Source organism: Antechinus flavipes, chromosome 6, assembly GCF_016432865.1.
Source record: "Antechinus flavipes isolate AdamAnt ecotype Samford, QLD, Australia chromosome 6, AdamAnt_v2, whole genome shotgun sequence".
Taxonomy (NCBI): domain Eukaryota; kingdom Metazoa; phylum Chordata; class Mammalia; order Dasyuromorphia; family Dasyuridae; genus Antechinus; species Antechinus flavipes.
The window spans coordinates 66,031,747-66,046,319 of record NC_067403.1 but is presented as its reverse complement, the minus strand read 5'-3'; the positions used below and the strand labels follow the sequence as shown (position 1 = coordinate 66,046,319).

The window sequence follows — 14,573 nt, the reverse complement described above, 5'->3', positions numbered from 1 at the left end:
CAACATATCAAAGACTAAGAATTTCATTAGGGTAGGGATTTCCTACTAATTAGTCAGTAACTTAGTTTTAGTGACTTAAGGGTTATAGAGGTTAAGTAATTTGATTGTGTTCACACAGTTAATAGTGGCTGAGGTAGAATTGAAATTCAACTCTTCTTGACTAGACAGCTAGGTGACACTAGGATTAAGTGCTGAACCCGAAGGCAGGAGGACCAGAGTTCAAGTCTGGCTATGTGATCCGGGCAAGTAACCTTAACCACAGACTGCCTCCGTTTCCTCAACTGTAAAATATAAAATTCTTAGCAAAATGCTTGATTCCAGCACTCTCTCTGTCTCATCAGACTTCCTGTCTCACATATATATAATTTTAAGGGGAAAAAATGCCTTATGGTAACAGCTATTAGTTCTCTCCTTTCATAACAAAGATAATGTAGTAAAACTAAATAGATTTTCACTCTTGCCTACTTGACTTTATGGATTTACTTCAGTTGGGATTTACTTCTTTTTAATAAATTTACTCACTTTTAGAAAGTGAGCATGACCCATTCCATTATTGTTACTGTCTCTGGTGGACCAGGAATAAATCTGAAATTTTCCTTTTTCAAGTTGCCTCACTATTATTGCTCGATTTCACAAGATCCATTCTAGGTCTTATATAAGGGCTATGTGACAGTTATGTGTTTCAAAGTATTAACATTCATATGGCCCTCAGTGATTTGGGAGAATTTCTTGGCATTGCTTGAGAAAGATAATTAAAGACAATAATTCCAGGGTGTGGTCACAATCAGGCAAAAAAATCACTGCTCTAAGCTACCCTATCTGGATTTTTCTGATATCTCAGCTGCATTTGGTGACTTTCCTAAAAGTCTTTCAAATGACTAGATTTGGGAAAACATTTAACTTAAAGCTTATTTTGTCTAGAATTTGAATCTAAATAAAATCATGTCTTCATTTCATCTAAAGACTGTAATTTCATGATTTTTTTTTTTTGATGAGAACATTCACTCAAGCACAAGTAATAAGATTGGCAGCCTCTCATAAATCTATTCACACACACCACATTTCCTCTAAGTTTTATCCCCAGACTTGGAAATGGGGATAAAAGAAATGATATATGGAGTATAACTAAATAATCAAAACATTCACAGGGGCCTGGAAAAATCCAGCCTTCTTAGGAAATAAGTGGCTTTCATTGATGGTCAGACAGATGATAACAATTGATATTCATGTAGTACTCTGTGGTTATGAAATGCTTTATGTATATTATTTCATGCAATCTAATGAGATAAGATGTGTAAGTTTTATTATTACCATTTTATGGTAAAGTTCAAGGGAGTTGAGTAGTTTGCTACTTTCTAGGAGCAGCAGAATCACAGTAGAAATTCGACCTTTTGTCTCCTCCATCTACTGTTGTATAAAGGAGATTGGACATTCTTGCCTAGATAATGAAAGACATAACTAATTGCAGAGATCAAATGCAGACTTCTCTCTATGGCTTTTAAAGCCTTCCCCAATGGCTCCTGACCACTACTAGACATTTGATGCATTCTTCTTTTTCTCATCCTCCACAGTTTAGCTAAACTAGCCTGTTGTTTCCCCACAGAAAATATTCTACTTCTGCTGTCCCTTTCTGGTTTCCCCCCAGCCAAGAATGATCATCCTGCTCACTGTTGCTTTCTGCCTTCCTTCTACTTCTCTCAGAACCCAGCTCAAGTTCCTACTTCTACAAAAAGAACCTATCCTGATTCTCTTAGTTGCTAATGCCCTCTCCTAGGAAATTATTACTGAATTTCTTCTTCCTTTTCCCCCAAACCACCTCATAGAATGTAAACTCTTTAAAAGCAGGGAATGGATTGTTTGCTGATTTGTTGAGTTTGGCATAGAGTAAAAAAGAGGAAGAATTTCTCTGTACCTAGCACAGTGTATATGATAAACTAAATGGGTTCCATCATAGGATTTAGAGCCAGTTGAAAGCAAGTTAGAGCCTGCATCTTGACCTATCTATATCATTTTATAGAAAGGGGGAAAAAACAAAACCAGAGCCCTGGAATGATTAAATGACTTGCCCACAAAAATTAGTCAGAAAAAGAACTGAAATTCAAGCCTTCTGATTCTTTAGCCCAGCATCCTCAGTGTGGGAGATACTTGCAAAGTCTCATCAATTATCTTTAATGATACAGCCTGAATATCTCCAAAATCACTCATTCTGCTATTAAAACTGATAAGATTCATTTTTTTAATTAAACAAGAATTTGTTTAATACCATTAGGACTAGAATTTAAAACTACCTCAAATGACTAAAGCTTTTATCCCTAAGGCAAAGAAAACAGAACTAAAAGGATGAATTTTTTTTTATTTACAAGTAAAATTACAATGGTTTTGCATCCAGTGTTACAACTAGTTCTTCTGTTGTTAAAGCTAACTGTGTGAAAGCTAAGTGCTTTGGAGTTACAAAGGAGAATAAGGCATGTAGTACTTGTCTTCATGATACTTATTGTCTGTTAGGGGAGATAAGAAATGTATACAACTTATTTTAATAATTTATGTAATAGTTCACATTTGCTCCACAAAATTCTACTCAAGTCTTATTATGCCATAAAGAGTACCTTGGAGTCCTGAAGGTTATGTCAATGGCGTATGGTTTGTGACGGATTCTAGGATGTGGAAAAGGTCTAAGTTTGCTTTTCAAAGATGAGTCTCGCTCACTACAGAGAGTCACTACCACTAAGTCATTTAGAAATGAATTTTTTGTCCATGTTAAACCATGACATGAAGAAAAGCACAAAATGGCCTCTGTCCCACATATCCCCCTTCTTCTTCTTCAGTGATAGTGACAAAGTAGTGGAAAAGGGGGCAGAGAGTGCTGAGAATAATACTTTTTTAGTTAGTTTATGAACTTCATGTGGGGCAACTAGATGATTTAGTGGGCAGAATGCCAGAATTTCAGGAAGAAATCATTTTCATTAGTTCAAATCTAGCTTCAGCCACTTATTAACTGTTGACCCTGGGCCAGTAAGTCACTTAACCTGTTTGCCTCAGTTCCTCATCTGTCAAATGAATAGGAGAAGGAAATGGCAAAACTACTCCAGTATCTTTGCCAAGACTACCCTAAATGGGGTCACGAAGAGTCGGACATTACTGAAATAACTGAACAACAGACTTTAACTTGGCTGTTAACACTGGAAATGTGAAATCCCTGCCCAGTGACCAGTGAGTGAACGGAACATTGAAAGAACCAAATCAAACCAATCTTGACATTCTTGTTATAAATGCAGCTAAGAGGAAAGGTGGTTCACAGGTTCTCATCTGACAAGCTAATAAAGGAATTGGCAGAGTTTGGTTTATCATGTATCTGAAGGTAACAAGAAGCACTGTCACATGAGCCATTTGGTCATATTATATTCCAGCTCTCATGATAAAAATTTGCAAAAGGACCATTGTGAAAACGATTGCAATTTATGCATTAAATCTTGCAGAACACAAAAATATAGAGGAATTCTAGAAAGAACTTCAAATTAAATCAACTTGAGAGGATCTTATTGAGAAAATCATAGATGTAGAGCAGCTGGAAAGACCCCGAGAGGCCATTTAATACAATAGCCCTGACTTTTAGCTGCAATTTTCTGTTAATTTCATTTACATCAAGAATGTCAAAACTGATTTGATTTGCGGTGCTTGCTCAGTTTGGGCCATCTCCAGTCATTCTGATCTGTATCTTGCCACTGGACCCAGATAGTTCTGGAGGAGAAAGTGAGGCTCATGATTTTGCAAAGCCCTCCCTCACTTCAGTCCTATTCACTTGTATGTCATGGTATCACCTCCCTGATGTCGTGGACATCTTTGAGAATGGAGGGCAAACAACAAAAAGCTTGCTTGGTTCACCTACTTTCCACTGTACAGGGATCTCACATTTGGAGTATCAACAACCAAATTACAGTTTCTAACAGCTTCTAAACTTTGTTATTCTTAGCCCCTTCTTTCTGCCCCCTTTCCCAACTCTGTCACCATCACTACAGAAACAGAAGCAGAAATAGAAGGAAGCCACGTGGGTTTGGGGTCATCTTGTACTTTTCTTCATGTCATTGTTGCTATGATCAAAGAATGAGATTTTATAAATGAATATACCGAGGTTCACATAGGACAAGTGACTTGTACACAATCTTGTGGAGAAGCAAGAGGTAGAATCTGAACCTAAAGTCAGTGCTCTTTCCACTGTCACTTCAATGTAAAGTTGAAACTAAATGAATATGGAAAGAAATCATAAAGCATAAATCAGGAAAAAGGAATGAAAGAGCCAAAAGATGCATAGATTATACAGATGTCTCAATCTCAAGCCCCATGAATGCTTTAGGAAAAGAGCCAACAAAGAATAACATCACAAACAATGAAATCCATATTTTAATAAATAAGGAACAAGTTATTTTATTCCTGAATCAGATATGTTTTCAGACTATCTACTTCCTAGAATAAAGACCAAAATAAAAATACAGTTAGAAAAAAGAATAAATGTGATAAAAAATATCACCAGGTACAACTGAAATAACTCAATCTTGATGCAGTCAAGGCAGTTATTGATAAAGAAAAATGGACTCTGAATCAAATTCCATGCTGAAGTATAATTGATGTAAGTCAATTATATATGCACGTACATACACATAATTAAGTGGCACAGTGGATATAACACTGGGCCTGGAGTCAGGATGACTTGATTTCAAATTCAACATTAGACACTGACTAGCCGTGTGATCCTCACTCAATCTCTGCCCTCAGTTTCCTTATCTGTAAAATGGGAGTTTTAAAATAATCACATCAACCTCTCAGGGCTGTTGTGAGGATAAAATGAGATATTTGTAAAGTGTTTAGCACAGGGTCCTAATCTATTAATAAGCACTATATAAACTTTAACTGTCATCATCATCACTGCAAGAAGACCAAAAGAGCAAAAAAAAAAAAAAAAAACTTTAGCAGATACATGCCAAAGGAGGAGAGGTAATAACCAAAAGTGACACTAATTTAGCATCTCAATTCATTTGTAAAATCTTACAAAAGAGAAAGATGGAAAATGATGCACAATATCACTTATTATGGGCAGCTAGGTAGTACAGTGAAAAAAGCATTGGGCTTGGAATCAAAAAGACTCATCTTCCTGAGTTCAAATCTGGTCTCAGGCACTCAGTAGAAGTGTGAGCCTGCACAAGTCACTTCACCCTATTTTCCTCAGTTTTCTCAACTGTAAAATAAGCTGGAGAAGGAAATGGAAAATCACTCCAGTATCTCTTCTAAGAAAACCCAAAATGGCATCACAAAAAGTCAAACACAACTGAATAGCAACTTAACAACAACAAAATCACTTATTAAAACAGAAGCAATGGAGGGCAAAAGGAAAGCTTGGTAAGAACCCAACTGAGCAAAGCTATCCTGAGAGCATTTAAGGATCCAAATTTTAAAAGGACAAAAAGAAAAAATGGAAAAATCAGCAAAAAAAACTTTATAAGACACTTTTTCATCACTAGGGACAGTTAAGTCACTATACATGAGCTCCCACATCATAGATGCATTTATTAAGAAGATTTAAAAAGCATTAAAGAAATAAAGAGGGACAGCTGGATGCCCCAGTGCATAGTGCATAGAGTGTCCACCCTGAAGTCTCAGACACATAACACTTAATTAGCTGTGTGACCTTGGACAAGACACTTAACCCCAATTAAAGAAAGAAAGAAAATAAAGTTGGAAAGCAAGTCATTTGGACCAAGTGTACCTAAAGGAGATCCTAACTGGAGAATGTTTTTTTTTTGTTGTTGATCAACATGTTTTCCTTGAGATAGTTTGCTGCCATGAAATAGGGCTTGATTTGGAGCTAGAGAGCTTGGATTCAAATACAACATCTCTCATTTGTGTATGATCTTTCAAATGTCACTCAATCTCTCTGAACCTCAATTTCCTCTTCTGAAAAACAGAGGGTTCAAGTAAATGTCTAATGTCATTCCCTTCCTGTTCTAAATTGATAATATTATGAACTTTTGGATTTTATATTTGGTTTATTGAGGGAATTTTGGGAGGAGTGAGGAAGATTTAGAGACAGCTTAGTAAGCATCTGAGTCTGTATTTGGACTCAAGAAATGGTACTCTATTTACAGCATTACCTAGTTCCCCCCAAGTCTGTCTTTTCAGTAAACTAAAAACTTTCAATTTCTTCTCAAAAAGAGAAGCTTTTAGACACCATCCAACTAGACAAATACATAAAGAAAAAGCAGGTGAAAGTTTAAAACAAAAGATGTATAGAACATGAGCAGAATTCTCTTTTAAAAACCATATTAATGACATTCATTCCTGGAGAATCTATGTCTAAGGAGCCTGAGTGCTTTAATAAGCCTTGTCTCAATAACCCTCACAGCTCTCCTGGAAGGGAGGCAGTGCTGATGGTGTTATTATCCCCTTTTGTACTGTGCTAATGTTTTTGGTATAATTAGGAACAAGCTAGCAGGGAAGAAAAAGCATAAAAGATGTTTCTGATGCATTTCCAGAACATAAAAAGTATTTCACTCCAAGGAAGTGTTGTTTTTCTAGAGTATTTGAAAACCTCTCAGTTTGAAGGGTGTAGAGCAGAAAATAAATACTTTCTGTTTGTTTCTTCTTAGTGCTTCTCCATGATGGCACTTGTGGGAATACTCAGATCTTAACCCTCTGTTAGTTGATAGAAAGATCTTCAGTCATCAGAACCTTTGAGTTGGAGGGAAAAGCCGAGTTTTTGGAAGATGTCATGGCAGAATTATTATTTATATTAAAACCTCAAAGATCTTCTTTTTTAGGAGATGGCATGCAAAGCAGAACTAGTGGGAAGCAATCAATGTTAAGCTCAGAGAGCTTTATGAATTAAATACAAACACATACAGAGAGAAATCTGCGACCCAAATTATTCATTGTTTTTTATTTCCTTAACTTAATTGGGATACCACCTCTGATATATATGTACTTACATTATGGGATATACAGAAGTAATCTGTGGCCCAGATTCTTCCCACAAACAGTTTATCTTTGGGAACAAAAAACTTACCCATGTGAAACAGACCCAAACTCAAACCAGCTCCTTCACTGGAATAGGATGAGGAAAGAAGCAGAAGTGAAGGGTAAGAGACAGCCAGGATGAACGAGAGCAGGAGAAAAGAGAGTGAAAATGAGATCAAGGGTTTTTTTTTAAGTTTTCTTCCCAATAGGAATACATGGTTATGGTTTATCGTTCTCATGAAAAATCAAAAATCAGAATTTAGAAACTATTATGCTAGATACCTTATAAAAAGCAAACAGCTACATTTCTACAAGATAGCATTAGTTTGAAACATGCTCAGTTAGTTCTTGTGTTCGTTTCCAATTACACCTTTTCCTTTGTTTTGCTGGCTTTATAGTCAGACCATCTCGATTATTATGGATCTATTTTTCACATTAACTTGGGAATGTTTTTCATTGCAGTCACTTTTTCACCAGTTGAAATTCAGCCAGAGGTTCTATGTGCTAAAATCTCATCTCTTTCAGTTAACAGATAGGTGATTTTGGACATCATTAAGCTTAACTCAGTTTCTTACTTGGCAGAATGAGGGAGTTGAAAAAGATCACCCATTAAAGGCCTTTCTAGCTCAAGGTGAAGAATTATCTTGTTTACAGACAACCCATGATAGTTTGTTAGTGCCTTTTGTAAAATTGCAGCTAATTTTTACTGAGTCAAATGAAAATTTTGAGCCTCTCCATCTGTCTGCCAGGTTTTACTTCTATTCCTCTGCTCTCTTGTATTCTTATACATAACCCACTTAGCATTCTCCAGTCATAAATACGTTAGATGATGAATTGTTTAATTCTTAAAGGTATTTCCACCTTCTGAATCCTTGTCATTGTGAGAACACTTTGTTTTAGCTCAGTTGTTTTTCACTCATATCCAATTCTTTGTGTCTCCATTTGGGCTTTTCTTGGCAAAGATACCTGAGTGGTTTGCCATTTCCTTCTTCAGCTCATTTGATAGATGAGGAAACCAGGGTAAACAGGGTTAAGTGACTTGCCCAGGATCACATGGCTAGTAAGTGTTTAAGGCTGAATGTGAACTTGAGTCTTCCACGTTCAAAGCCTGGCATTTTATCTACAGTGCCACCTAATTGTCCCTGTAAGGGCTATAATTCATGAAATTAGAATAGACTGGGTAGGGGAGTAAGTAAAGAAATATCTAGTCCATATTATATCTATATATAATGTTTCTTGTTTTTGTTTTTGTTTTTGTTTTTTTTGGTTTCTCCTGCCAGGATGGAGGTACTCTAGTGGGTGAAGTTAATGAAGAAGGGGAAATGACTGGAGACAAAATAGCCTATGTGTATCCTGATGAAAGGACCACAATTTATGGGAAATTCATAGATGGAGAGTTAATAGAAGGAAAATTGGCTAACATGTCAATTGAGGAAGGAAAGCCCTACTTTGAACTGGTGCCGGGAAGTAAGTAAACTTTTGAGCTTGCTACTTTATTTTTTTCCCCACAAGGCAATTAGGGTTAAATGATTTGCTTAGGATCACACAACTAAAATGGCTTAGGTGTCTGAGGCAGGATTTGAACTCGGGTCCTCTTCAGGTCCAGAGTTGGTGCTCTTTCCACTGCACCATCTAGCTGCCCCTGCTGCTCTAATTTTAAAGTTAAAATTAATATGGTGGGCTTTTCTGTGTATTGTGCTTATAGTCTTCTCCATCATGGATTTCATGATTCAATAGGGTTTGAGGAGTCACATTTAGGAGAAACAAGTTCTGCAAAGGAAAGAAATTGTAGAGATTGGGCTCTGATTCGTGATGGAGAGGAAGGATGGGGAAAGTGAAACCAGCCTTTTCATTCTTCTCTAATCCCCCAGCCCTTGTGTTTTTCATAAAACAAAGGAGATTATTTTATGGGGTGAGGTAGAAAAGTTTCCTCATGAGATGAATGAAAAGACAGAGAGACAGAGTTTCTGGGTAATTAATAATAAATTTTATTAATTAAACTAGTTGATAAACAATAAATTGAAAGTCAATGGTCTCAGTAATCAAAGTCAAGACCATGGAGCCATTGAATGCTTTAAATACCTTTGAAAAAGGAGGTGTACCTGACAGGTGAAAATCAACCTTGATTAGTGAACAATTAATGAGGTAATAGACTTATTTATAAGAAGATGGACTAAAAGTCTTCACCTCCTCCTGCTAAGAATATGACTTAATCATGAGATTGCCTTCATAAATCTGGTCTACCCAGACCAGAAGGTTTCCTCCTTCACGAGTTGTTATTTTTTTTTTAATTCCTTAAAGCTGGAATGCATCTAAATTCAATACTGTTAACACTTTAAACAGAAGTAAGATCTTCTAGTTGGGGAGGGCCTGCCCAAGGAGCATGTTCCAGAAGGATTTGGGTAATCTCATCTATCAGCTTTGTCCTTCAGAAACCATCTGAATGATCTACAGAGGCTGGTTCCTCATTGGAAACAAAGGGGAAAACTTGAATCCTAATTTAATAATCCTAATAATAGAAAAATAATCACTTTTCTCAATTATCACAGCTTCATTTAAGAAAAAATAGACTCCTGGGTACACTGGCTCTAATTGGGATGAGTATGATAAGAACAAAGAACTAAAAAATTTTGGAAAAGTTGGATGAGAGTTGTGGCTAAAGGAGTCTAAGGAGCCAAAAGGAGGAGTTCAAAGAATATACACAGATGATTGATAAGATTGATAGATCAAGTGAGCATTTACTTTTGAAAAATTTTTAAATGTATTTATTCATTTAAAACTTAGATACAAAATGGAAAAAGAAAAAAATTGCCATGTGCCCAGCAGAATATAAGAAAACATTCAAATGTAAAATAGTGGATTTTCATTTCCAGAAAATCTATATAGTAAAGACTATACATTGTGTTCAGAACTGAACATAATTTTTTGCTTCCCTATAAGTTTTCTTAGTTCTCTGCTATGCACTTTTTACTTTATTCTTTTCCACATTTCCTCTCCCTCTCTCCCCCAGAAAAAAGGATACAATATGGTAGGATATTATATATATATATATATATATATATATACACACACACACATAAACACTATATATATAATATACATACACACACTTTATATATATGCATATATACACACACATATATATTATACACATAGGCTTACCAGATGCTACTGTAACAGTTGTACTGAATCATCTTTATAAATTATGTTGGGACAGACAATAATCCAGACAAAAAATATTTGAAGAATGGTTGTCTGTGCTCTATTAGGTGATTGTGGAATTCTTTCTGGTATTTTGAGATCAAATTATTTATATACCCACTAACAGACATAGATAATAATGTTGGGTTCTTCTTCTTTAAAATAATAATGGTTCTCTCTGGGAGAAGATTTCTTGGGGAGGTTTTCTGAAGACAGCCTTAGTTTCAGTTAAAAGTAATAATCACCCAAATGCAGCCAGCTGATAAAATGCAAATGTTTATTTTCTCCTTCCAAAATAGCCCTGTTAGTTTTTCTTAGAAGCCTATCTTTCTGCTTGGTTCCAAGAGCTCTTGCAGTTGTCCTTTGCCTCTGCTTTCTTCAGCCTCCAGCCAGCACCAAGTTGGAATGAATCTCTCTTGCCTCCGAGAGAGGGCTTGTGAGCTTCCTCCTAGAGTGCTCCTCTCCGACTCCTGGGAATGTTCCACAGTAACTAATCCAAAGCTAAGAGCCTCTTTATATATGATCTCCCAAAAGTTGACTCCTCCTTCTGGAGTCAGGGATTAAGGGAAGTGTTAATTCGGATATCTCATACTAAACCCTGAAATCTCTCAAAAGTGTGAATTCCAATGAGTACTTAAATACTTCTTGCTTATATGAGCTCTCTAAAGGTGTGAGCACAAGCATTGTTTCTATCAGTATTAGCGACTTATCACCTTGTAAAGATTGTCTCTAAGGTGTGAACCAATAAGCATTGTATCAATTCCATTGAGGTAACACTAGGATTCTAACATCTCCCTTGAGTTATCACCTTGTTTCAAGTTGAGTTAACACTAGGATTCCAACATAGTAAGACTAGAAACAAGTAGAAAAAGAAAGCACAAGAAAAGAATCTTAAAGCTATTGATTCATAAGTGAAACTATTCAATTATCTCCATTTATAATACAGATCTCTCAAATCTAGATCTTCAGTCCAACCCTTTGTTTCCCTATTCAGTCCTTTGACATCAGTACATTTGTCCAAGATACTGAGAACAAGTTCTATAGGCTGTCAAATTATGACCTTGGAGTCATTAATTGAGCCTCCATTTCCTCCTTTATATAATGAGGGATTTGGAAAAGATGGTCTCTTGTTTCTTTCCAGCACAAGTACTATGAATTTTTCTGCTCGCAGACAAACAGCAATGGTTTGTAAGTGACTCTGCTAAAATTGTCTTCTCCTTCTCATTTGCGTTTCCTGAATGCAAACCAAATTTAAAAATGTTCCTGGATTTCATCTAAAAGGTTCTGCATTGTTCTACAGCTTCAAAAACAGCACAATGCCATCTGAAGTTATAAATATCAAAATTATCTCACAATCCATAGAATCCCTTTTCCAAACGGACTTTACACTGGATAATCTCTAAGATGTGGCAAGCAATTTTGGCTAACACATAACTCGAGATTTTCTGCCTCATTTGGTGTCAGAAGGCTATTCAACAATTGTCTGTACTGTTACATGGAATCTTATGTGATTTAGCATTTGCATAGAAAACACGTTGTCAAGTGAAAGGCTTTAAGGCAGAATTTTATTCTGATAATCAAATGACAATCAAATGACATTTCCCCCCACTTAATAATATTATTTTTTCTAATTATTTGAAAAGATAGCTTTTAACATTTCCTTTTATAAAACTGAGGATTTTTTCTTCTTTCTTCCTTCTCTCCTCCTTCCCCAGATGGCAAGCAATCTGAAATAAGTTATACACGTTCAATCATATTAAACCCATATCCACGTAGAGACTTTTAATAAAACTACTAAGCACAATGGAACCTTACATCATCAGCACTTTCCAATCAATTGTGTGACTATAAAAGTATGGTCTGCTTTCATTAAATGGCAAATAACCTGCTCTAGATTTTTTTTTTTTTGCTATGTTGGGCCAAGTTGATCAATGCTAGAAGTAAAAAAGGTATTTCTAAGTGAAATGCTGAAAAAAGAGAAAGAGAAACCTTCTGTGCTCAACAGGAGCCTTATTTTCTCCCTGTTCTTTTTCCTTCTTGATGTTCAGATAAAGATTAGTAATGTAAACTTAAAAACACATTGGATGCCTCCATATAGTAATTGAAAAACAAACAAAAAAAAATAGAGAAAATGTCCAGGATCTTTTGATGCATGCTTGTGAAACAGAAGAATAACAGAATACAGATTTGAACTGGATCTTACAGGACTGGGAAGATGATTTTGATGATTAAGAGATGAAAAAGAGACATTTCTGGATTAAGAAATCACATGAGCCAAAAGGTGGAAATCTCTGCATGTTTGGTGAGAGAAGACTGGCTGGTAAATTGCATTCAAATTGTATGGCCCTTGGATGATAGGCTAAGGAGTTTAACTTTCATTGGACACAAAGTGAAGAGTCACTGAAAATGGAAGGAAAGCAATATCATTAGAACTTTGCTTGAAGAGAATTAATGGTAATAGAATGAAGAATAAACTAAAACAGAGAATGGCAGAAGTTTATGCTTTTGTAGTGATGCAGGTAAGAGGTACTAGGGGATTAAACTAAGAGGGATAACATTAAGAAGAAAAAAGATATTGAAGAGGAAGAATTGTCAAGATTTGGTAATCGGATGAAGGAGAAAAAAGTGTGTCTAGATAAATGGGAGAAAAATAGTACCATTAACAAAAATTGAGAACTTGGAAGGAATACTTATTTGAGCAGTGTAACGTGGCAATTTCAGTTTTAACTATGTTGATTTGGAGGTACTGACAAGACTTCCAGGCACAGATAGCTGATGTTTAGTGAAATATCAGACATTTTAAAAATCAATATGGAGAGAGATAGAGGCAAAATGTCAGAGAAAAGGCAGGGACTTGCCCAAGAAGGACCACTAACACATTTAAACTTACAGCCAGAGTGGATCAAAAACCCTCCTCACTCTTCCAGGGCAGAAAAGAGTACTTGTGATCATTCACAGACCAGAGCATATAGGCTAAAAGAGCAGTAAACATACTTCTTTTTGGATCATACCACTTTGAAAGAACTGAAACCTTACAGGTCCCTAGAACGATCTCTGAAAATAGCTGCACAAAACCCTTGAAATTTGACACATTGTAAACCTACTCCCCAGCCAGGAAGCAGACTCTTACTTTAACATGGAGTTAAAAGATAAGTGATAGGCTGGGGAAATGAGTAAATAACAGAAAAAGATTCTGACCATAGAAAGTTACTATGGTGACAAGGACAAAGACATCAAAGTACACATTAAGAAGAAGATTACAAACTCAAAGCTCCTATATCCAAAGCTCCACGAAAAATAAGAATTGGTCTCAGACCATAGAAAAATTCGAAAAGGGATTTTGAAAATCAAGTAAGAGAGGTAGAAGAAAAATTGGGAAGAAGAATGAGAATGATGCAAAAGGAAATACAAAAAGCTAACGAGGAGAAGATTTCCTTAAAAAGCAAAATTGGCCAAAGTGGAAAGAAGGTACAAAAGCTTACTGATAAAATAATTCCTTAAAAATTAGAATTGAGCAAATGGGAATTAATAACTTTATGGGAAATCAAGAAATAACAAAACAAAGCCAAAAGAAGGAAAAAGTAGAAAACAATGAAATATCTCATTGGAAAAACAAAGGATCTAGAAAATAGATCCAGGAGAGATAATTTTTAAACTATTGGTCTACCTAAAAATCATGATAAGAAAAAAGAGCCTAGACATTTCAAGAAATTATCAAGGAAAACTGTCCTGAAGTTTCTGAACCAGAACTGGAACCAGAGAGTAAAATAGAAATTGAAAGAATGTACCAATCACCTCCTGAAAGGGATCCCAAGATGAAAATTCCCAAGAATATTATAAATAAATTCTGGAATTCCCAGGACAAGGAGAAAATATTTCAAGCATTCAAAAAGAAATGGTTCAGGTAATAGAGCAATATGAGGGTACCATAAAATTTAATAGCATCTATATTAAAGGAACGGAGGGCTTGGAATATGATATTCTGGAGAGCAATGAAACTAGGATTACAACCATTAATTATGTACACAGAAACACTGACTAAAAGCCGGAGCTTTGAAAAAAAAAATTGACTGGAGACCTAGATTTGGGAATAACCTACATTTTACTAGTACTTAAAGCAGAGGGAATGGATGAAATCAACTAAGGGTAGAGTGTAAAAAGTAGAACACAAATAAAAAGAAACAAAATTCATTAGAAAAGATAAGGGGAAAAGATCAGAAGTACAATTATATGTTATGGAAGACTCAAGAAGAATAAAAACCAACAAAAGCCTATTGAGTTGGTGATTATGACAGGATTGATGATTCCAGAGCAGTTTAATATAGGGATGGAGGACAGAATATGAGAGTAGAAAATGTTTAGTGAGA

At 35.7% G+C, this 14,573-nt stretch overlaps 1 protein-coding gene across 3 annotated transcripts in view; it reads left to right on the top strand.

Annotated features, from left to right (window-relative positions):
• SETD7 (SET domain containing 7, histone lysine methyltransferase) overlaps positions 1-14,573 on the top strand; it is a 151,627-nt gene that overhangs the window by 110,100 nt on the left and 26,954 nt on the right. For all 3 annotated transcript variants that reach the window (XR_007948359.1, XM_051966150.1, XM_051966149.1), the window contains one exon: positions 8,286-8,472. Coding sequence is in view for 2 of the 3 variants with exons in the window: in XM_051966150.1 (XP_051822110.1) it covers positions 8,286-8,472 (187 nt within the window). In the remaining variant the exon portion in view is untranslated. The remainder of the gene's footprint in view (positions 1-8,285; positions 8,473-14,573) is intronic.